This window comes from Pyrgilauda ruficollis, unplaced genomic scaffold (assembly GCF_017590135.1).
Source record: "Pyrgilauda ruficollis isolate IOZ18807 unplaced genomic scaffold, ASM1759013v1 scaffold22, whole genome shotgun sequence".
In the NCBI taxonomy this organism is placed as follows: domain Eukaryota; kingdom Metazoa; phylum Chordata; class Aves; order Passeriformes; family Passeridae; genus Pyrgilauda; species Pyrgilauda ruficollis.
The window spans coordinates 4689922-4711900 of record NW_024521428.1 but is presented as its reverse complement, the minus strand read 5'-3'; the positions used below and the strand labels follow the sequence as shown (position 1 = coordinate 4711900).

At 39.4% G+C, this 21979-nt stretch overlaps 1 protein-coding gene across 12 annotated transcripts in view; it reads right to left on the bottom strand.

Moving 5' to 3' along the window:
* INPP4A (inositol polyphosphate-4-phosphatase type I A) overlaps nucleotides 1-21979 on the bottom strand; it is a 111303-nt gene that overhangs the window by 8787 nt on the left and 80537 nt on the right. For 10 of the 12 annotated variants that reach the window (XM_041468387.1, XM_041468379.1, XM_041468377.1 and 7 more), the window contains 10 exons: nucleotides 20661-20879; nucleotides 19228-19498; nucleotides 16443-16475; nucleotides 13234-13406; nucleotides 11627-11750; nucleotides 10671-10797; nucleotides 10154-10294; nucleotides 8726-8823; nucleotides 4739-4851; nucleotides 4243-4397 (listed from right to left, as the gene is read on the bottom strand). In XM_041468387.1, coding sequence (XP_041324321.1) covers nucleotides 4243-4397; nucleotides 4739-4851; nucleotides 8726-8823; nucleotides 10154-10294; nucleotides 10671-10797; nucleotides 11627-11750; nucleotides 13234-13406; nucleotides 16443-16475; nucleotides 19228-19498; nucleotides 20661-20879 — 1454 coding nt within the window. The remainder of the gene's footprint in view (nucleotides 1-4242; nucleotides 4398-4738; nucleotides 4852-8725; nucleotides 8824-10153; nucleotides 10295-10670; nucleotides 10798-11626; nucleotides 11751-13233; nucleotides 13407-16442; nucleotides 16476-19227; nucleotides 19499-20660; nucleotides 20880-21979) is intronic. The other 2 variants (XM_041468388.1, XM_041468389.1) reach the window with 2 other exon arrangements.

The window sequence follows — 21979 nt, the reverse complement described above, 5'->3', positions numbered from 1 at the left end:
GGGCAGATTGAATCTGTGATGCCTATAAATCCCAATTCCTTTGTAGCAGTGGGGAGTGTGTGTGTGAGTGATCAGGAGAATCAGCCAGTGGAAACCTAGTGTGTACTGGAAAGTGGTGGATAAACGCTCAACAAAATGGCCTGGAGGAAGAAAAGTGTTTTAAAATATAGATAAAATATAAAACAATGGGAGAGGTAAAGAAGGAAGGCTAAAAATGTTAAGTTGGCATTATGGACATCACATGCCACATCTCCACCAATAAAAATTAGTATCACTGCTACTCAATTTTACATGAAGACATATACACAGACACATATGGTGGGAATGGAGGCAAGAGCTGGAAAGTGCTTTCCTTGTCACTGTTGGCCCATGTTGATGCTTCCCTTGAAGGGTGAAAAGTCACCTTTTGGAAATATCAAATATTGCAAATTGTACAGGGTCTTAAATCAAAACATTCATCAGCAGACTAGCTCTAGGAGAGGACTAGGGTTAGGAGACACAGCAATTTCCCTTCTAATTTAGCTTGCACACGGGAATTCTGTCTGTGAGGAGAGGCCAGGGCTGCCCCATGCTGGACACTGCTGGTTCCAGCCAGCTTCAGTGAAGCACTGCAGGCACAGCTGAGCCTTCAGCCATGCTGGTGCCCTGGGGAAGGTGTGTGTGAGAAAAGGCAAAACATTGCATGGCAGTGAAGAGTGATGGGAAAAGATCTGAGAAAGAGCCCTGTGAGCACCAAAGTCGGGGAAGGAGAGGAGAAAGAGCTGAAGCAGTTTCCCCTGCAGTCATGGAGAGGATCTATCCACACTGCAGCCCATGGAGGATCCACAGTGCAGCAGATGAATATTTACTGAAGGAAACTGGAGATCATGGAGAGCCCATGCAGCAGCAGGTTCATCGTGAAGGACTGCAGCCCATGGGAAGGACCCACATTGGAGTGGAGGAAGAGTGCAAGGAGGAAGGAGCAGAGGAGACCTGTTATGGACTGACTGCAAATCCCTGTCCCACATCCATTGTGCATTGCCCAGCATGGGTAGGAGGTAGAGGAGCTGAGAAAGAAGCAGTGGAATACTTTGGCCTGGGATAAAAAGGGAGGTGGAAGGCAAGGGGTTTTAATTTTCATCTTATTTCTTACATCTCCAATCCATTAGCAATAAAAAAAAATTTCTCTGTTTTGCCAGTTCTGTACCAGTAACTGGCAAGGGATCTCCCTGTCTTTATCTCAGCCCATGAGCTTTTTCACATATTTTTTCCCCCTGTCCTGCTGGGGGAAGGTAGTGAGCAGCTGGGTGGGCATCTGCCAAGTGGTTCAGCTCAACTCAATATGATTTATTTTATTCTTTTAGCAGGTCAATCAGTAAAGAAATCCAACCAAGCTTTTTATCATACCTGTTATATTGCATGAGTGGTCATACCCAAACATGACTCCTAGGATTTTATTATATAATCATTTTAGTCAGCACCATGGTGATTTTCCTCACCTCATTTCCAGATGCTTTTCAACAGCCCCTATCAGAGATGGTCCTTCTCTGTTGGCTAAATTGCTTGTGTTGCACCTTCCTAATAAATTTCATTTAATGAAAATGAGCTGGGTTACCTGAAACATGTGAAAGACTTTGCTATCCAGGATGATCTTGACTGAAACTGCCTTAGAGCATATTCCCACAAACAGCTCCACTGGCATTTCTGACAAGACAGAAATCTGGTAGGAAGAGAGAGGGCAGGGAGTCAAAATCTAGTGGGGAGCATGGGCTGCAGATGGAAGAGGCTACCTAAGCCAGCTGGACTTTGACTCTAGTTCTGCCTTTACTGGTCAGGTAGGCATGTCCTCTTAGCTTGGACTTCCAGACATATCATCATGATTGTACTATTTGTGAGCTGGGAGGTACTGTGTGTTTAATTTAGGACTGGAAAGGCTGTAACTTATTTACAGAAAGGGAGTTTATTGTAATAGGGTATTTATTTCTAAGGTGAAAGCAAAAAACTTGTATCTGTATATTTCTACAAGAATCTAGAAGAACATTCAATGCTCCCTCCCTGATGTCCCTGCTCATTGAACATAGTATCACATATACATAATTGTCACAAGACTAGGAAAGAAGGGAAGTCCCTGAGAACAAGTAAGTGGGAACTAACACCTCTGAAGACCAACAACATCACATGGAAGAAGATGATGCTTTCTTAATTTTTCCAAGAACGGTACAAGCAAGGACACTTTTCTTCTTTGAAAGATTAAAGATTGTCAGCAGAGAAAAGATTAAATACTTTGAGTCTAGTACTTCTTCCTTGTCCTTCCAAATGTCTCAGAAACTTCAAAAGTCTTTAAGAATGAACCACCTTCATTTTCCAGTACACTTAAATAAAAGACCCAAATTAAAAGAACAAAACCCAAGTTTTCTGAATGCCCTGGAAGCAATTTGGGTACAATTTGCTACCCTTTCTTATCCTGTATCTGTAGTCTAGGTCAGGTCAAACTGTCCATGCTGGAATAGGATTTGGTGGAGTTGGACATATTTGTTCCATAATTCTGTCTCTCTCATTAAACTTTATTAATTCTGTGCCATTGTTCCTGAGTGGAATTGACAAATAATTTTAAAAACACAACCACCTATCCCAAAGAGCAATAAGATGTGAGGAAGAGTGATGGGCTTGGTTTTCCTTCTGGACTAGTCAGTCCTGCACAATCTCTCTTAGTCAAAGATTTAACAGGAGAAAAAGTCATGTCCTTCACCTGCCAGAGCAAGTCCCTGATGTTGGTAGAATACTCAAGCCAAAGGTTTTGATTAAATTGGCCCTCTTTCAACGTCCCTGTGTACATCAACACAAAGCAGTATTTTTCTTGGGCCAGTATGTTATCTGATACTGTGTTATATTAAATTGGTAGACTGAAGGATGAAAACAATGTTGTTATTAACCTCTCTCTCTCTATTGTGCCCGTGATTGCATTAAAAAACCCCCAGTGACCCAGTAAAGAATTTGAAGAAAGTAACAAGATTCCCAGTATTTTTCCTACTTGGTTTCATTTTTATTAAATACACAACTGTGAAACTGTATAACAGTTTCAGATGTCTATGTCAACAAGTTGTGCAATTTAAATAAAGATGTTTGAAAACCACTTAGTCTATTACAAGTTAGTAAATCCTTTCTCACAGAGCTGTTTCAAGTATTGTTTCTAATATCAAGGTTTAAGTAGTTTCTGAGTGCACTTTTCATGTACTGTACTAACTCTGTGACAATGTAGCAAAAAGTGCAGCAAAAACCTGAAAATAAAAAAGTCCAGTGCCACCCAATTAGATGTAGGTATAAACCTTCAAATTACTAGTGTAAGAGGCTGCAAGTATTATTATATGAGACATTTTTCTTCTAGGTAACTGAAGAGTAAGAAAGGGTCAAACAGCAAAAACATACAGAAAGGATAAGAGAATTGAACACTCTAGAGAATTTGGTGAAAAGACACACAGTACAGTACATTCGATAAGAGTGAATGTTGAGAAACAGGACTGAACAGCATTGTTGAACTACATTGATAAAGACTAAAGCTAGATTTCTTATCCTTTCTTTTGGTATGTGACTTACGGAGTTTTCCAGCAGTGCTTGAAACAAGGCATTGAACAACAATAAACAGATTTTTTTTTTAAGTACAGTACTTAATTCTGCAAACATCTCTGCTGCTTCAGAATACAGAACATCATTATTTTGATATGACAACAGCACACTGACACGTTGTGATGAAATTTGGTTGCTATATAGTGTGAAACACTCATACTGACATTTCACCCAGTGAGCAGTGTTTCACTGCTAAAGAATACACTGGCAAACCAGTGCAAACTGCAGGTGTCTGTGTTTCAAAGAATAAAAAATAGGTCATCCCTGAGTAATCTCCCTGATCTAGAACTAAGAAACCTAGTGCTATGACAGTTCAGGTAAAGTCACCATTGAACAACTTTCAAAGAAGCACCAGTTTCCTGTTCTGTAAGCTCAGCAGGAAAACATATTTTTACATGCTTGTCTGAAAACTCCTAATTTTCTACTGAAAACTCAAGCCCATCTGTTACAAATCTGGTAAGAACCAGCTTCAGCATATGCAACTCACATGCACAGGAAGGATGAATTCTAGCAGTCAGTTTTACAGTTTCCTGACTTTAGCTTACTTTTTTTTTTCTTTTGATGGAAACAGAGACCACCACTCCTCTGCAGTTTGCATGGTTCCTTATTTAGGAATAAGTAATGTGGTCAAACTCTTACCTCCTCATACACTCCAGAGCCTGAGTGAAGACCTGTGGAGCCATTCCATGTTCATGCTGTAGGATCAAACACTGCTCCAGGGTGATGGACATGGCAGTCCTATCCTTGGCACTCTTACAGCTCGTAAACCGAACACCGTTAAGTCTGCGGCATATCTAGAAATGGGATAGACAATCCATGACTCCTTCTACAGGCAAAACTTCCTGTCAGAGACAACACCTGTACTTCCCCTCAGAGACACACAAATGTTGTCTAGGGCTTCGATGTCAAAGTTTGGCACGTTTGAGACAACAGAACTTCATTGTGTAAGTTGAGGGGAAAATCTGACACGGAAAATACATTTTATTTCCCGATGTCTCATTCTAGAGGAGGTATAGCTTGGCAGCATTTGAAGCAAATGAAGAAATTCAAATATACCAGTAATAAAAAAGGGGCAAATACATATGAATACAGAAAATCAGCTGAACTATGCAGAGATGGTTAGATGAACAAATACCTCAGCAGCTTGCCAAAGGATATCTACATTCTTGTTTTTCCTTGCATGAACATTTTGTCCCAGAAATCTTAACAGTTCAGGCAGGCACGTCTGACTACGAGATCGAGGTAGACCTATAAAACAAACAAAACCAACTCCACTTATTCATCTGTACTCAACAGATCTTTTACAAAGTGTTTCTATATACCTGCTGCAAACACATTTGTGTTTTCTTGAAACTAGAACAACTATTCAAGTTCTGATTTACTTAGTACCATCAACGAAACAAACTCATGCTTAATTAAACTCAACTGAAAATATAAATTCCAGCTATTTAAAACTTCAGGGACTCAGAATCTAATAGCAGTATAAGAGAATGAACAAAGGGAGCAAGATTGGTATAGTCTTTTGGTTTGTTTTTCACAGATGTGACAGGAAAACATGCATGTCTTCAGAGAGACTCTGAAGATATTTTATATTGTGCTCACATTTTTGATTTTCAATTTGCAAGCTGGTCAGCTTTCAGTTACAAGAAACATCCACAGGACGCCACATTGTCATGATCTGTTTATTAATATTTCACCAAGTGGAAATAAAGTAGTTGAAATTTTTCAGAGTACCTTCAGTACTCATCTTCTGTGTTCAAACTGTTGCACATCAACTCTTATATATGTAGCAAGATAATCCAGGCAATCAATGACAAGTATTCAACAGGTTCTCTTTTTTGTTGTTTCATTTTTTTTAAAGGAGCAACCACAGAGAACACCAACTAAAGTTGTGACTGAATAAATACAGAGGTATGCACTCTAAGAGATGACACTGTAACAAAAATAATCCTACCTGAGTGACACATGAGGCTTTATTTTAGGCCTACTTCTCACAGCAAATGGTATGTTGGACTAACCTCATCTTCTCCTACAGGAAGGTGACCCACTGAGAAGATGAGGGAAGGCTGTGGACATTGTTTACCTGGACCTAGGCAAAGCTTTATCGCTGCTTCCCACAGCATTCTCCTGGACTAACTGCTCGTGGCTTGGTGGGACATACTGTTTATTGAAAAAGCAGACAATCCCCAGTTGCAGGGAAGAATGATGATGAGGACTCCATTGATATCAGAAGGTTAATCAATTACTTTATTATACTACATTATTCTATACTATATTACACTATGTCTAAACTGAATCTGCACAAGCACTCCACTGAACAGAATCTTGTGACTGTCTCCTGACCGACAGCCTGGAGATGTGCTTGGCCCTGATAGACCAAGGAAACAAAACACCGTCACTTTGGGTAAACAGACTCCATATTGCATTCTACTGTAGCACAGCACAGGGGCAGCAAATGAGATAAGAATTGTTTTGATAATTCTTTTCTCTGCTTCTCTCAGGTTCAGAGAATGTGAATCCCACAACTGTTCACTGGGTAAGACAACCAAGCTGGATGGCCAGGTCCATGGGGTGCTGGTGGATGGTGCTACATCCAGCTGGTGGCTGGTCACCAGTATGGTTCTCCAGGGCCCAGTTCTGCAGCCAGTCCTGTTTAAAATCCTTATCAGTGATCAGGAGAAGGGAATCAAGTGCACTCTCACTCAGTGGCAGATGGAACCAAGCTGGGCAGCAGCTCTGATCTACTGGAGGGCAGGAAAGGTCTACAGAGGGATCTGGACAGGCTGGATCAATAAGCCAAGGCTACTTTTGTGGGGTTCAGCACAACCAAATGTCAGGTCCTGCCCCTGGATCACAACAACCCCAGGCAGTGCTACAGACTGGGGGCAGAGTGGCTGGGAAGCTTCTGGTAGAAAAGGACCTGGGGATTCTGGTCCACAGCAGCTAAACATGAGCCAGCAGTGCCCAGGTGGCGAAGAAGGCCAGTGGCATCCTGGCCTGCACCAGCAATAGTGTGGCCAGCAGGAGCAAGGCAGGGATTGTCCCTCTGTGCTCAGCACTGGTGAGGCCACACCTCAACTCCTGTGCTCAGCTCTGGGCCCCTCACTGTTAAGAAGGGCATGGAGGTGCTGAAACCTCAACGGTGTCCAGAGAAAGGCAACTGAGCTGGTGAAGGGTGTGGAGCACAAGTCTTATGAGAAGCAGCTGAAGGAGCTGGGGCTGTTTAGCCTGGAGAAAAGGAGGCTCAGGGGGACCTTACTGCTCTCTACAACCACCTGAAAGCCAGGAGAGCTCTTCTCCCAGGCAACAGGACAGGAGAAAATAGCCTCAAGCTGCACCAGGGTAGATTTAGATTGGATGTTGGGAAAAATTTCTTCACTGAAAGGGATGTCAAGCACTGGAACAGGCTGCTCAGGGAAGTGGTTAAGTCAGCATCCCTGGAGGTATTTAAAAAATGTGGAGATGTGGCACTTGAGGAGACGGTTTAGGGGGAGACTTAACAGTGCTGGGGAAACATTTGGACTTGATGATCTTAAAGATCTTTTCCAACCTAAAAAATTCTACATTTCTATTCTATAATTAACAATACTGTGCCTGTCCTGGGCTGGGCTGTTTGAACTCTACACCTAGAAAGAAAGCAGTATCTGTAAACAAAAAGAGGGCACAGGGTATCTCCTCTTTCTAAAGACAAGGAGAGCTAACAGAACAAGGACAAGGAGCTAGTGAAGCCAATACTAATTTCTTAGAAATTCTGCAGAGTTTAGAATTAATAACACAGGGATGTGGACAGTGGATAAGGAATCAACTTTTCTTGTGTACTGCTCCTGAAGGGAACATTTCCTGCAATCTGCCAGCAGATAGTTCACTGGGACCTTTGTCCCCTAGAATGATCTGCTTGTTTTTCCTTTTGCCTCTACCTACCACAGACTACATAACTAGGCATAATCACCTGGTTTGCAGTTAAATGTAAAATGCTATTCCTCCCTTAACAAGTGTTCACAGAAAAGTACACTTCATTCTGTATATCCTAAATTATCAAAACTTTCAGGAGGAAAAAAAAGGCAAAAGCTAAAGGATGATTGGATCAAACATAAGAGGTTTGGGGAAGAGGGATGAGACTGAAATAAAAAAGACAAGCAAAATAAAAAGAAGAGGAAGGAACTGAATGGGAATTATTATTATAAAAGACTAGATGGAGACATGAACAAAATTCATTTTAAACTGGTTGATTTTTGAATTATACAAGAAAATCTGATGCTAGACTACTATACAATAAAGAATTAAACTTTGCAGCTAACATTCCAGAGACTTTATTATGCAGTATTATGAATGCCTGGATGGAGGGAAGCTGGTTGTGCTCTCAGTAGTATTAAAAAAAAATCAGGGTAACCAAACTCACAATAACACACTTTAACAGACAGAATTCTTACTATCTTATTGCTCACCATTGCATTTGTATTTCTGGAATAAAATTGGAACTGTAGGGCACATGAAATAACCTTAGAAGATGTTTGATTGCAATAATAATGAATTGATGAATTTTCACCATTTTTTGTAAATAACACTTCTCAAAAAACCCCAAGCAGTAATAAGCAAGTAAAAAATCCAGTAAAAATTAAGCATGTAGCTTTTGTCAATCTTCAGGTTCTCTGTTGTTGGCTGCAGATGCAACAATTACAGGGAAGTGCCAGAGGAAAAACAGAGGGAAGTGACTGAGTTCCTAAAAACTGGCAGTTGCTCTCTGTGCAGGTTTTATGATAAGTGCAGAGAGTATCACCAAAAACTGCACATAAAAGTGCTGCTGCTAGAACCTGTCACTTTTACACCTTTACCTTGCAACAATCTCACTGCCTAACTGGATAATTATACAGTACATAGTGCCACTTAGAAAGATATGTAAAAGTAACCTTAAAAAGGAAAGTTAATCAGTCTGACCTTTAAACCGCTTGAATCCACTCTACTTTAGTACTCAAGTATTAAAACAGAGTTGTATCATTCCTTGGAGGTTACTAAAGCTGGCGTACCACTGACATTTAAAAAACCAACATAAAGCAAACGAATGAAAAAATCAGCCTGAATTGTGCTGTTCAAGCAAATTTCTCATTAATTACAAAATACTTACAATCATCAGGCAAAACTTCCTTGAACTGTTCAAAATATGAATTCAACCTCACTAAGCTTTCCATGTTAATTATTTCTTGCAGTGAGGTGTCTCCAAACCTTTAAAAGCAGAAAAAAGGAACAATTAAGCCCATGGTAAAATGTTTCTCTTTTTCTTTGGAACAACTGCACTTGGCAATATGTCTATCAAAAAAACAGTTTAAAGATTCATCCCAGGAGTTCCCTAACCATTCAAATGCCAGGTGAAGTGTAACAGAGAACTGTTGTAATGGTTCATTACAGAGAAAGAAAATATATGAGTATGAGGGGAAAAAAGGGAAGGAAGGTATAAAAAAACTTGTAGAAAATAGTATTTAAAATTCTTTGGCTTTCATGTCTCTCTTTCAATATTAAATTCCTACCTGGCAAATTGTTTTACCTAAATTTAAACTTTTGATAATGGAATTACTAGTTCAGTTCATAAACTAATAACAACCATAACATCAGTAAATAGGACTGAGAATGTTGACTTCAGGTATGTAAATGAAAAATATAGATCTAGGATTAATAAACCATGAATGTAATAAATTTTGTCAACAATGCCCCAATACATCTTATCTAAATATATCCACATACACAGATGTACACACACAGAGTGCTGACATCTGTAACTGTGCCAGTCATCTTGGGCTTCCTTGGGCAATACAGGACAACAGTAATTGCTAGAATGATTTTGTTAGACTTTTTCTCGTTGTCCACCACCACAGGGCACACTCCAGCCAGGTACCAAGGCTGCTGTTGCAACATGCATGTGCCTGGCTTCACTGGAGTGCTCTGTTGGAGCAGTGCTCTGCCAGTGTACTCTTTACAGGATGTGGCCATAACAGAGGGAATCTGCTGGCTCTTCCAAAATCGAGCAGTCTCCCTAGCAAATACAATTACATCACTATATTTTTCAGTTTTACAACAGCAGTGTTGCATTACATAAATACTGCAAGGGTATGTTAAAACAGAGGTGCACCTCGCCCACTATCCTGAATTTTGACAATGACCAGGAGAGGGAGTCTCAGGGAGAGTGCAAAACCAAGACAGCAAATACACAGAATTATCTCAGCCTCTAGTGATCTGTCATTCACAGAGGTCTTAAGTCACAAGGAGCACCTGTGTGCTAAATAGCCCCTGACAGATCTCCCATTGTAAATTCACATCTGAACCACATAAAAGTGCACTAGTCTCAAGCCCATGAGGTAAGGAGCTTCACAGCTACGTGGCACACAAAGAAGGACTTATTTTTGTTTGGCATTTGGCAGACTCATTTAGAACAGTGCTCCCATGTTCGCGTATTGGAGAAACTGAATCGCTGTCAGTTATGCAAGAGTGCAATTCCACATCAATGTAGCTCCATTGCTGAACTGCCAGCAAGGCTGAGCTTGCATGACTGAACACCTACTTCTCTGCTAGGGTTTGCTGCTCATTGATTCCCACGTTGAAAAGAACAGGCTGAACCCTCAGTAACATTCCACTTTGAATCTCACGCGGCAACAAATCAAACAAGGCGCTTGGCAGAGGGATCCTCACGTTAAATCCATCACTGAAAAGAAATAAATGGCTGTTAGACATAAGGATCAAAAAGCTACATTCCAAGAATGTGTTATTTGTCTAAAGAGGGATAACACCTAGAACATAATACAACCATTAAAAAGCAACCATCAGTCAAAACTGACTCTGAGGAACTGCCACAACTTGCTTCCAGTCAGAAAATCTATCCTAGTTCAACAAACCTGCAGCAACCTGCAATGTTGCATTTATGTCCTCACAGACATTCACATCAGATCTACCAATCTCCTGACAATGGCTGGTTTTGCTCTGCTCATTAATACTGCAGTTCTTCTACAACTTGGGTAGAAAAATCCAAATTTTGGCATGTTCCCATTCATCAAGAATAAAGGACTTTTATTGATTTTTACCGATTTCCAGTGATGACTGGCAGCATGTCAGTAGATGTATTTGATGTAGCCTGAGTTACTTTAAAGGTTACATTCCTTAAGTCCATGATTCCCAAACTCATGTCCTCCAGCATTGCCAGCTCCTCACCTAAATCCAAGAGGAAAAAGTGAATTGTAATTACTTGTTATGCACAACTTCCCTTTGTCAATTTGATGACAACAGTAGGCAATCACTCCATACAGAAGTTCCACAGATGAAGCAGTGCTGCAGGCCCAGCCTCCCCCTTGACCTACAGACAATGTCATGGCTGATTTTTTGAGTTCAGCCAGTTTAGAAAACACCAGTTATCTAGAAGAGTCCAGACTACTGTTCTTTAAGTATTTTATATGCTGATTTTCCAAGTTAGGTGATGTTTCTCAGCATTGTCAGAGCCATGATATCCTTTGCACAAGATATTCTGCATTTGTCCAATAAAACATTCCCTAACCAGTATCCAGACAGCTTTTGAGACACAGGAGTGAAACACTTCTGAGTGAAGTACTTTCCCTTTTTATATTCTCTCTTCAGTCTCACATTGTGCTGCAAGACTACAGAAATTTCAAGAAAGTTCAAAAAGTGTATTTTGGGCACAGTTTCTCTCAGCTTACCAGAATTTTCATCCAATTATTTTCTGAAGAAAAATGCAAAGAACCACTGTAATACATTTTTGTCTTTCTTAAACCTTTGACATTCTATTATAAAAGAATAGAATGTCACACTTTATCTTTTGGAAGCAACTCAAGTAAGTGCAAAGAAATTCAGAGTTGTTAGGTAATTAAGTAATTCAGCTATGATCTAGTTTTGCATTTTAGTTTTTGAAATAATTTTGTAGCTGAGCTGCAGATTGTCCTAAATGCTCACATCCTGCTGTAGCCAATTTAATGCAGAATTTGCTGACTCAACAGCTAATCCCAACCCCCTGGCCCTGTGCCTTTACCATAAGTGCTCAGCAGGCTCTCAAACTGTGCCAGCAAGCCAATGGTGTAGAGTTGTCTTAGAAATCCATCATCATGCAGGCAGTTCCTCAGCTTGATAATGAAACCACAAATGAGAGCTGTCAGCTGTGAGAGAGGAAACAGACAAGAATGAAATGATTCAAAATGAAACAGGTTCTTCAGCCCCAAACAAAAATCACAGCATGTATAAGAGGTGCAGTAAAATCTGTCACGCAGATACTCTTCCTTTAAACATCATTTTTTCCTTGCAGCTGAAGACAAGGAACCAATGAAAACCCAAAGCATTCATAAAATCAGATTCAGGGCATGCTGCCTTCATGTCACAAGCTGTCTCAAAATGGGGCTGCTGTAGATCTCACACCTTCTTGTTTTCTGAACACGATGACTTGTGGTAGAGTCTACAACTTATGAATTACAGAAGTTGCTCCTTAGAAAATTGGTTTAGTTTTAGACAGAAAAGCAACACAGCTAGTTCCAGGCCAAGAATTTAGATAGTATGAATAAATTACTGCTTTTCAAAAATGACATTTGAGAAAGCTTAAAAATGCAGTATCTGTTTGCCTTATGCAGACTTAAACTCTGACGTTACAAGATATTCAGAACAAGATCCTGAGGATCAAGTACTAAGGTCAGTACTATTATCTAAGATTAATACTAGTCTTAATTCACTGTCCACACAGGAACTTCCCAGGTGATGGCCATCACTAAACCATGTCCTAAACTGCCATATCCACACATTTTTTTAGCACTTCAGGGATGGTGACTCCACCATTTTCTTAGGTAGCCCACTCCAGATCTTAACAACTCCTTCCATGAAGAAATTTTTCCTAATATCTACTCTAAATCTCCCCTGGCACAACTTGAGGACATTTCCTCTCATCCTGTCACTTGCTTTACATTTTTGATATTACATTAAGGGACAAAAGCCCTGCCAATGTTGTCCAAGAAATAAACTTCTTGAAATAGTGATTTCACAGGGAAGCAGATACAATACAGAAATGTAGTGGGCAGAAGAATTTTTTTTTCTGTGGGCAGTTGAAATTTTTTTAGTGCAGACACTTGGTAGTCAGTGTCTGACACAAGAGATACCAGCAGGTCCAGAAATAGAACTTCTGGGAAAAAACCCAGAACTAATTTCTCTTCCTACAGCTGGACTTCTGTCCTTAGGTACCATATGTCCTGCTGGGTTTCTCAATGCAGAAAACAACAAAAGGTAACTGAGGGAGTACAGCTGCTACTCACAGACCTTTTTGCCCCTCTCTCTCACACCTTACTTTTGCTTTGGCCTGGTGGCATGGGAAGGCAAAGTCTGTTTCTGAATACAGCAGTATATTTTAGTATACTAGTATTTTTACTAGCTCTGGAATAATTTTTGTTTTCAATAGTGAATGACCATATATCCAAGGAGACAGCTAATTTATGAATTGTCAAATGCATGTAACCAGTAAGGACAGGATAGCACAGCTTGCAAGGGGAAATCAGTGTCAAACCTGGGAAGAGATCTGAAAAATTCTGGAAATCTTTCATATTCATGGAAACCCCACCAAATGTGGAAGTGAAATCAAATCATGCACATGTGCTTGCTTACAGTCTGGCAGAAGACAACATCCCTGCGATACTGAAGGCTCAGGCAGAGCCCTATTGTCGGGGCACTGTCCTGCATTAATAAAAACACCATGGCTTTCTTGGCCTTGTCGCTCATCATGGCTACGCAGTCAGTGAGTGTGGTCAGCAAGGGATAAAGAGCTTCACTCCATTCACCTGATTGAAAGGAAAAAAAAAATTAGCAGCAGTGGAAGCACTTTATTTGAAACAAACACACAATAAGAAATAACTTCCTGTTATTTCTTAAGACAAAGTTGTTGATAATTCACATTTAGAAATCATTTTATTTTGGCAGGATGGTTATTCTTTGCTCTGTAATAATTAAGTAACCTTACAGTGTGGTTATTGCATGAGGAAAATATGGAGAATTTTAGTCTGTTATGACTTTCCAGACCATGTAAAAATTACCAGAATTTGTGCCCACACAACAGGCTGTACAATAGCTGATTTGGAAATCATAACAGAAACATGAACAACTATACACAGAAGTGTGCACAACTGCATGTTCATGTTCAAACAAACCCTTTCACTGCACATACATGGACAGACAGTAAGGAGTCCATTGTCTTACAGAAATAGGGACCATCTGCTTAGCCATTTCTGTCAATGAGATTCCTCCCAAACATCCTGCCCTTTGAATCTCTAGGCTCATAGGTATATCATTCAATTGCCTCACCACCTTATTGATCCTTATTGCACCTCAGTGAGGCAAGATGATGCTCATCTCTATTTGCAGCTAAGAATAACAAGGTGTGAGGTGAGAAATTAATGTGGGTACTCTTGTAAGTGTTTCCTGTCTCCTGAGCAGTTTTGAAGGCTTTAAGTTAGATAACAAGAAATATTAAACATAGTGAAATAGATGGAAATTGTACAGATTGTTGGAAGTACTTTGGAGCTTTTCTTCCACTGAAATACACATGATATGACCCAGAGGGACTCTGTTCAAGGTCCTGCCCAGGAAGTACAGAAGTGAAACTGAGTTGTCCAAGTCCTTCTGTTTTTAAAGGGCAGGACAATATGTTTTATTTTTCAAAAGCACCAGAGCTCACAAACAGCACACACATACAACTCCCAACCCAGCTGGCTGTAGGAATAAGGCAACGTACAGACCAGAACCTGCATGAATGAGACACTTAAAGCCCCTGAAAGAAAATTGTTTGGGATTTTGACTCAGAAGCAGAACTAAGAGTCAGTAATAATAAATGTTCCTTTGATAACCAGCCAAAGAGGGGAACTCTGGAAATCTGCTAGCAGAAACATATCTGGCAAGATTAACAGAACTATCCTTCTGGCTTTTGTTCTATGTGGTAGATACAAACTACACAAAGGGGAAGTTGTTTGACTCTGTTTCATTGCCTTAAAACAAGCACAACACATCAAAAGAACAGGCAAGGAATCACAGCCTGTCTTTTAAATGCTATTAAATATTTTATCTCAAAATTAGTCAGATGCCATAACATGGCCTTGTGAACACTCAGAAAGCAAAATACACATGAAACTAAGTATGTCTCTTACTGCATTTAAGAGCTTTTCTGTAAACAAATGAGAATAACAAGAACTGAAAATATCTTCCAGCACATCATCATCTCACTGACTCTATGGACATACATGTATATAGCTACTAACTCAGGAAAGATTTAAAACTGTAGTGTGTCTGACAGCACTTCATTTAAAATATATGTTTATCTTTGGTAATCACAAAGTACACTGGTGAAGATAATGCAATTATTAGATGCGATTTTTCTTCCAACATTCACATAGAAGGCAGGGACTCAACTAGGGTAGTGAGCAAAAATACTCTGTGCTGTGTATTCTCTTGGTTTAAAATTCTGGCCATGAAAAAACAAACTCTTGTCAGGCTGCAAAGTTCTAAATTATTTTTTCTACCTACTTCACAGAAGTGTTACCTGTGTTAATTTTTTTTTTAGTCAATGGCAGTTGTTATTAACAGTAAACAGGAATAAAACAAAATGCACTCCTAGTCTCAAATTAGGGTGGAACAAGGTAGTGGTGTTGGGAAGGCCAAGGAGTTCACACAGTGAACGTTTGCTGACTATATACTACTGACTATTTCATAAAAAATTAATGTCTTATTAAGACAACCAAATACATAAAGCTTGTAGGATGTAACGTCAGGTGGGAAAAGTTCTTGCTTTTTTGCCCTAAGGGTCCCTCTTCTCCAGAGCAATAAAAATATTATTAAAACAGCTGTCCTCCAAGGCCTTGAAAAGATATTTTAGTCTTTTCATATTAAATATAGAGGGACAAGGACAGAAGAAAGAAGGTTAACACTGGGATGAGACTCCAAAATTCTGTATCCTGAAATATGAGACTTACAATCCCCAGTACTACTTGGTGTGCACCTGTGGCCACAGCTCTCTTCACAAAGAGCAGCAGGCACAACTTCCCCAGGATTTTCCCTTGGAAATGCAGTGAGAAAGCTCAGAGAAGAAGAAAAACAATTCTTATCTCCACTTGCTGCATCTGTTGTTTGTGGAATGTATTATGGAGGTTGTTTACCGAAGAGGGATTTGTTAATTGGACTCTGGTGACGGGTGTTTGGATTGATTGACCAATTAGGTCAAAGCTGTGTCGTGACTGTCTGGAAAGGGTCACGGGTTTTTCTTGAGTATAATATAGTATAGTTTAGTATAGTATAGTATGTAATATAATGTAGCATAGCTAAATAAAGCAATTGTTCAGCCTTCTGAAACCACTGGAGTCATTGCACGTTATTCCCCGGCTGGGGGCCGTCCTGCATCGATATGCACCCACAACAGAGATTTTCCATCAGCCTTGTTGACTCCTCCATGTTCTGCTCAACTTCTCATTCAGAAAGACCAGCTCAATAGCCCATGTGAAAGGGCATGTCTGAAATCTTAGACTCCCACAGACTTCAGTGATGTTTGGAACAGGCCTCAAACCATTGTCACCTACATCAGTTTGCTGAAACACATCAACTGGAGAAATCAGAGGCCCCAAACAAGCGTTCTCCCGAATCTGTACACGCGAAAGGACCAGATACCCCCTGCACTCTTAGGAAATAACTTCTCAACAGCTTAGGTAACTCACGTGGTGTTATAAAGCATTGCCATTTCAAAATGGTCCATCTTAAAGCAAGGCACTTGTTCAGTCAAGTATGAACAAACCCCTGCAGCTCTCAGAAGAAGCAGAAGCCATGAATGCACATACCTGGGGCAGATTCTTCCGGAGTAGGGCTGCAATCTGCACAGAAATGGAGGGGCAACATGCATGATTAAGGAGCAGCAACACAGTCTAAATACAAGCAACTCAAATGCTCAATGCCAGGGTTCTCAAACATTTTCACTGAGTGAAGAAGAGCTAGGCAGAAATACTCTGCTGCCCCCAGGCATCGAGGGCATGGGCTGTCTCCTCCACTCCATTGTTCTGATCAGAGAACACCTGGATGGGGACTTGGAGGAAAGCCAGTACTAGCTCAGAGGCTTCCTGTGGATTACCAGCAAGTGCACTGTCAATCCCTAGTGATCCACAGGGCACAATTTGAGAACCACTGCTTTACTGCAATTATAGATTAAGCTGGCAGTAAGGCTGCTAAACAGAAGAGCAAAAGACCAGCAGTAAGTTCAATGCACTTAACAGAAAATGACACTAAGGCACCCACAAAGAGTAATACGAAACCAGTACTTTGCTATCTTAGTCAAAATTCCATTACGCAATTTCTGAGATAATTAACAGAAACATTAGAATGTATATTAAGGGCTGAAACCTCACCAGAGAAGTCTGTGAGTATTCCATACTCACTTCAGTGGGAGGATCAAACTGTCAGATGAAAACATACTAGTCAATTCTAACAGTAAAAACATAACATAAGCCCTGTTATAGCAAGTCCTGCATTAATGAAAAGTACTTTACTAAGCTAACAGGATTTAAGCTTCTGTTGTTTATATCTAGATTTATTAGTCAATGAATTATAAATCTGAATATAACAACAGAAAATATAAAATTCAATAGTGTGCATCAGGACAATCATCTCAGCTAGATAATCAGAAAAAACCTCTCAGTAAATTAAAATCCATCATGTTCACTAAAGAAACTGTATGTCCCCATGTGATTTTAGTAAAGAATATCTAAGCCAATAACCTAAGTACATTTGAAAATATCTTTTTTAAGTTTCCCTTCTACTATTTCATGCAGTATTTTCTTTCACAAACATTCATTTCTAGAGAGATCCTTCAATAAATTTTACTGTCCCTCTCTTACCAGTTCTGGAACTATCTTGCTTAGCTTGGTTTTACATTGCTTTCAAAATAATTTCTGCCTGCTCTCTGCTCATTTATTCAAAACTCAGAATTACTGACTGGAAAAACTTTAAATCTTTCAATTCACAAAACTAATAATGTTGTGATTCTGAACTTAGAGAAAGTACCTTCCTTGTCCTTCAATTCTGCCCCAGGTTCTGTCAGTTAAACAGAAGGATTTTTTCCCCCTGTTTTGGAGGGACAGCAGGGAAAAGTTACAGAAATTCTTTGCACTAAAAACATCTTCAGTAGGGTCACACAGCCAATTCCACTTTTATGTGGTGTGTCAAGATCCAGAGTAGATTTAAAAGAACCATTGGAAACAGTAGGAAAATATTATTTCAAGGTGTTTTCAGCATCAAATTGTCTTGGGAAAAGCTTCTGACAACACTCAACACAGATCTTTCCTGTGAATTTTTAATATTAAAAATCCACAACATTTAATCATTTATGTGCATTGTGAATGTGCATTGAAGGTTACTGATTAAACTTACATGTAAATACATATAAAACTCCATGTAAACTAGCTGGCAAACAAAAACATTTATAGGTATAAAACCAGTAGAAGGAATTTAGTCAAAGATTACTGAAACAAAAACCTACTCTCCTACTTTTAATAATACACAAAAATATCAGTCTAATTTAGAAAAACATGGTTGTCTAAGATACTAAACAAACTTTAAGGTAACAAGCAAAGCTACACAAAAAATATATTAACTTTTGTTTTCACTTCCTTTTTGCCTTTTTTTCGTAAGGCACTGCTTTCCACTGCAACACTAACAATGTGATGGACATGAAGTCACAGACACACATAAGAGACAAGGGCCATCAAACGACAAGACAGAACAGGACACAGGAAATGAGAACACAGATCAGGCTTTTTAGAGGTTCACTTCGCCCACCTGCGTTATTCAGTGGCCAAATCAGAGTGAACACACGCAAAGAATGTCAGAATAAATCAAGTACATATGTAAATGAAATCATTCTGAAATTTAATGCACAGCTGCCAATCTGTCAGTCTAAACTGATAAGGATTTATTTAATTCACAGGCTCACAACTTTACACTGGGTTCAATACAGCACCCACTTGAGCTTAAATTTTGAATGGATTTAAGAACTTGCACTGCCAATTCCTACATTCCAGCTAAAAGAAGTCTAAATAATTGAGTGCCTCAGCACCACAATTTGGGTTAAAATTTGCTTTGAACTCTGTTAGGTTCATCTACATTGAGCTCAATCTAATGGGACTGCTTGTGGTCCTCTCCATGCTTTAGCAGTCCAGCTGGGACGATCAGTTTTTCAGTAGTGCCTGCACTTCTCTCATGTTTTATTTACCTGTAATAAGCTTTGATTGCTGCAAAGAAGCTGAAGCCAACAAGAAAGCTAGCAGAGATGGTGTCTGTCATGTGATAACCCATACAACTGTTTTACCAGCTTAAAACACACAGAGTGAAAACCAAGTGCCACTGCCATCAACGGATGTGGAAATTATTTCAGTGGGACCAGGATTTCAAAATAAGTAACGGGCTTAGCAGCTCCCAGTACACCAACATCTCTTTCTGTCTGACATCACTGCTTAACACCACCTAAAACACATGCTGAGCTAAAAACATGTGCAGGGCTGAAGGGGAGGCTTAGGAATGATGCCAGCACACAGGAAGGGAGCAGCAGTGAGAAGCAGTGTCTGGCATACGCACTTGTCTTGAGAGAATGGCATGCACAGGATGGTGTGGATGAAGATGGTGGTGAGGATGATGAAGGTGATGAGGATGATGAGGTCTCATTTAAATCTTCTGGATTTATCCAGTAGGCGCGACTGTCCCGATTACCTTTCTTACTAGTACTGCTGACATCACACTGGAAAACGTCCTCACAGCTGTCACTTTGCAGGCGCTCCTTCTGGAGAAGTTTGTCCACTCGCTGGATGATACACTCCAGACTTTTGTCAACATTCAGCCAAACTTTCTCCTGAAAAGAAAACATTTCTTTCTCTGTTTAAAACCAAAAGAGACGTTGGGTAATAAATCCCTTGGCGATACAATAAATCCCTTGGTGATATATTTCCCCCTGTGATTCTAGTCACAATTTCTCTGCAAACTTTCCTCTGAGCTATTGTGGCTGCCTGTGTGCATACACAAATTATGGGTATATATATAACTTATACCAGGATGTCAACAATATCTAGTGACATGACTTGTGCAGTAAATTGCAAAGTTATTTTCTGTGTAAGCTTGCCAAACAACTTTAAATTCCTCTTCCTGCCCTATTATTCCAATTTCTAGCTGGTACTATTGTTTACTCTAGAAATTCATGTTTGACATAATAATTGTATACAATCACACATCTTTTTTCCTCTGTAACTCAGTGAACAACAGATAAAATTACTGTATTATAGTAATGTCTAAATACTGAATTAGCTTTATTTGTGTCTTATTACTGTGACTTTGACTATAAATCAAAGTATGCCAAAATAATTACAACTAGCAAGGATCAATTTCCAAAATGAATTCAATCTCTTTTAGAAGTTGGTATTTCCCAATTTTAATAATTGCTTTAATTCATTTTGACTATTTGTGAGATTTAGTTAACTTCTGTTTATTTAATACAGTGACAGAATTTACAGAATCCAATTGTCATTTTGATTGGCAGTGGTAGGGAAAATAATTAAAAACTTTCTGCAAACAGTTTTAAAATGCTGTTCACAATCAAAACAGTGATTGACTGCAAGTTCTAAATGTTTACAGGAGTATTTCTGTAAGAGGAAGGCTAAATTGCATAGCTAGCACCCACAAAATACACTTTATTTAGGAATAAAGGTGCAAAAGCCCATTGGATTGTGGTCGGTTTTTTACTTGCAAAGCTATTTACTTTCCCTTGTGCCTCATCTTAAAAATGCTATGCACCTCCTCTAACAGTTCCCATTGTTTAGGAGACCCAGAAATATTTATTAAAGCCTGCTTGTATTCCCATCCCAAAGAGTAACTGCCTGCAGGATAGAGACAACATCTTTGCTAGCTGACCAATACTTCCTACATACTCATTCTATGCAGATCTGGTGAGCAGCTACAGAGCTTATTAAAAAAGAAGCTAAAAAGAACAAAGGATTCATCACTCCACCGTGCAAACATACCCATTCCTCTTCATGCCAGTCCACCTGCAGAGAAGATCGGCTATTTCTCCCTGTCCATCTGGCCACAAGGGTGTCTTGATCATTCCTTAGCATCACTTGTTCCCCTTCTCCAGAGGTTGGAGATGCTTTTGAAGCTATATAGTCTGGCCTTGCAGCATTCAGTCCATGTATTGAATTTGCCAACAGCTTGCAGTCACAAACTGTGACAAGTTGCCGGGTCTAAAAAGCAATAAACCCACATTTTGAAAACTTTTCATTATTCCATAAACAATTTATACTCGATTTTTTTCAAGAAAGAAAAAAAAAAGAAGCAATATTTTGTAAAAGAAACTATTGTTTGAAGGTGCCTTTAGAATACCTTTGCAGAATGACCTTAAAAAATAGTATAGGATCCTAAAACACAAATGATACATTTCCAAAGTCTGTACTACTATATTAGATTTGTAATTGTTGAAAATTTCACTGAGGAATGTGCAATTCATCTTTATTTTCACTTCATTCTCCATTTGATGAAAGCTTAGAACAATGTACAGACACATGTGCAGTGTTTGAGCACTGGAACAGGCTCCCCAGGGAAGTGGTCACAGCACCATGCCTGACAGAGTTCAAGAAGTGTTTGGAAAATGCTCTCAAGCACGTGGTCTGAGTCTGGGAATGCAGGACCAGGATGATCCTGATTAGTCCCTTCCAACTCACTATATTCTATATTAAATGATTTTTATACCCCACACAACAGTTGCCACACCAGAAGGATCAGGTCTCACACCAATCATCCTGTCCAAAATTATAACAAGACTTAAGAGGAGGGCTGAAGGTATAACCCACTAATCAATGCAATTTTTTCCCTGTCTTATTTAGCCACGTTGTATTAAAGGATTTCTGTAAGCCATATGAATATGAAAATTATGTGGCCTGTGTGCCTACTAAAAAAACAACAAACAAGACATTAATATGTTACATACACATATATATACACATGTAATCCAGTTCTAGAAAACCCCACAGATCAGTTATACATTGTACTCATTTAGAATGAGTATTATAATAAATTATACATGTACATGAGGTCTATTACACAAAGTTGTATGTGTATCCCTTCCACTAGGACAATTTATGGCAAGCTGATAGACCACTACTACTGTCTAGAAACTTCAGATCTGCTTCACCTCTGCTTCAGAAGAGGTCAGTGAAACTGTATTTGGATTTCTTCTCCCTGTAAGATTGTGTTCAGCTGTGGGTCCAGTCTGTTTTTTGATAGCACACATCAAGAAATAACTGGTTGACATCACTATAATTCAAACACAGGCTGTGTCACCTTT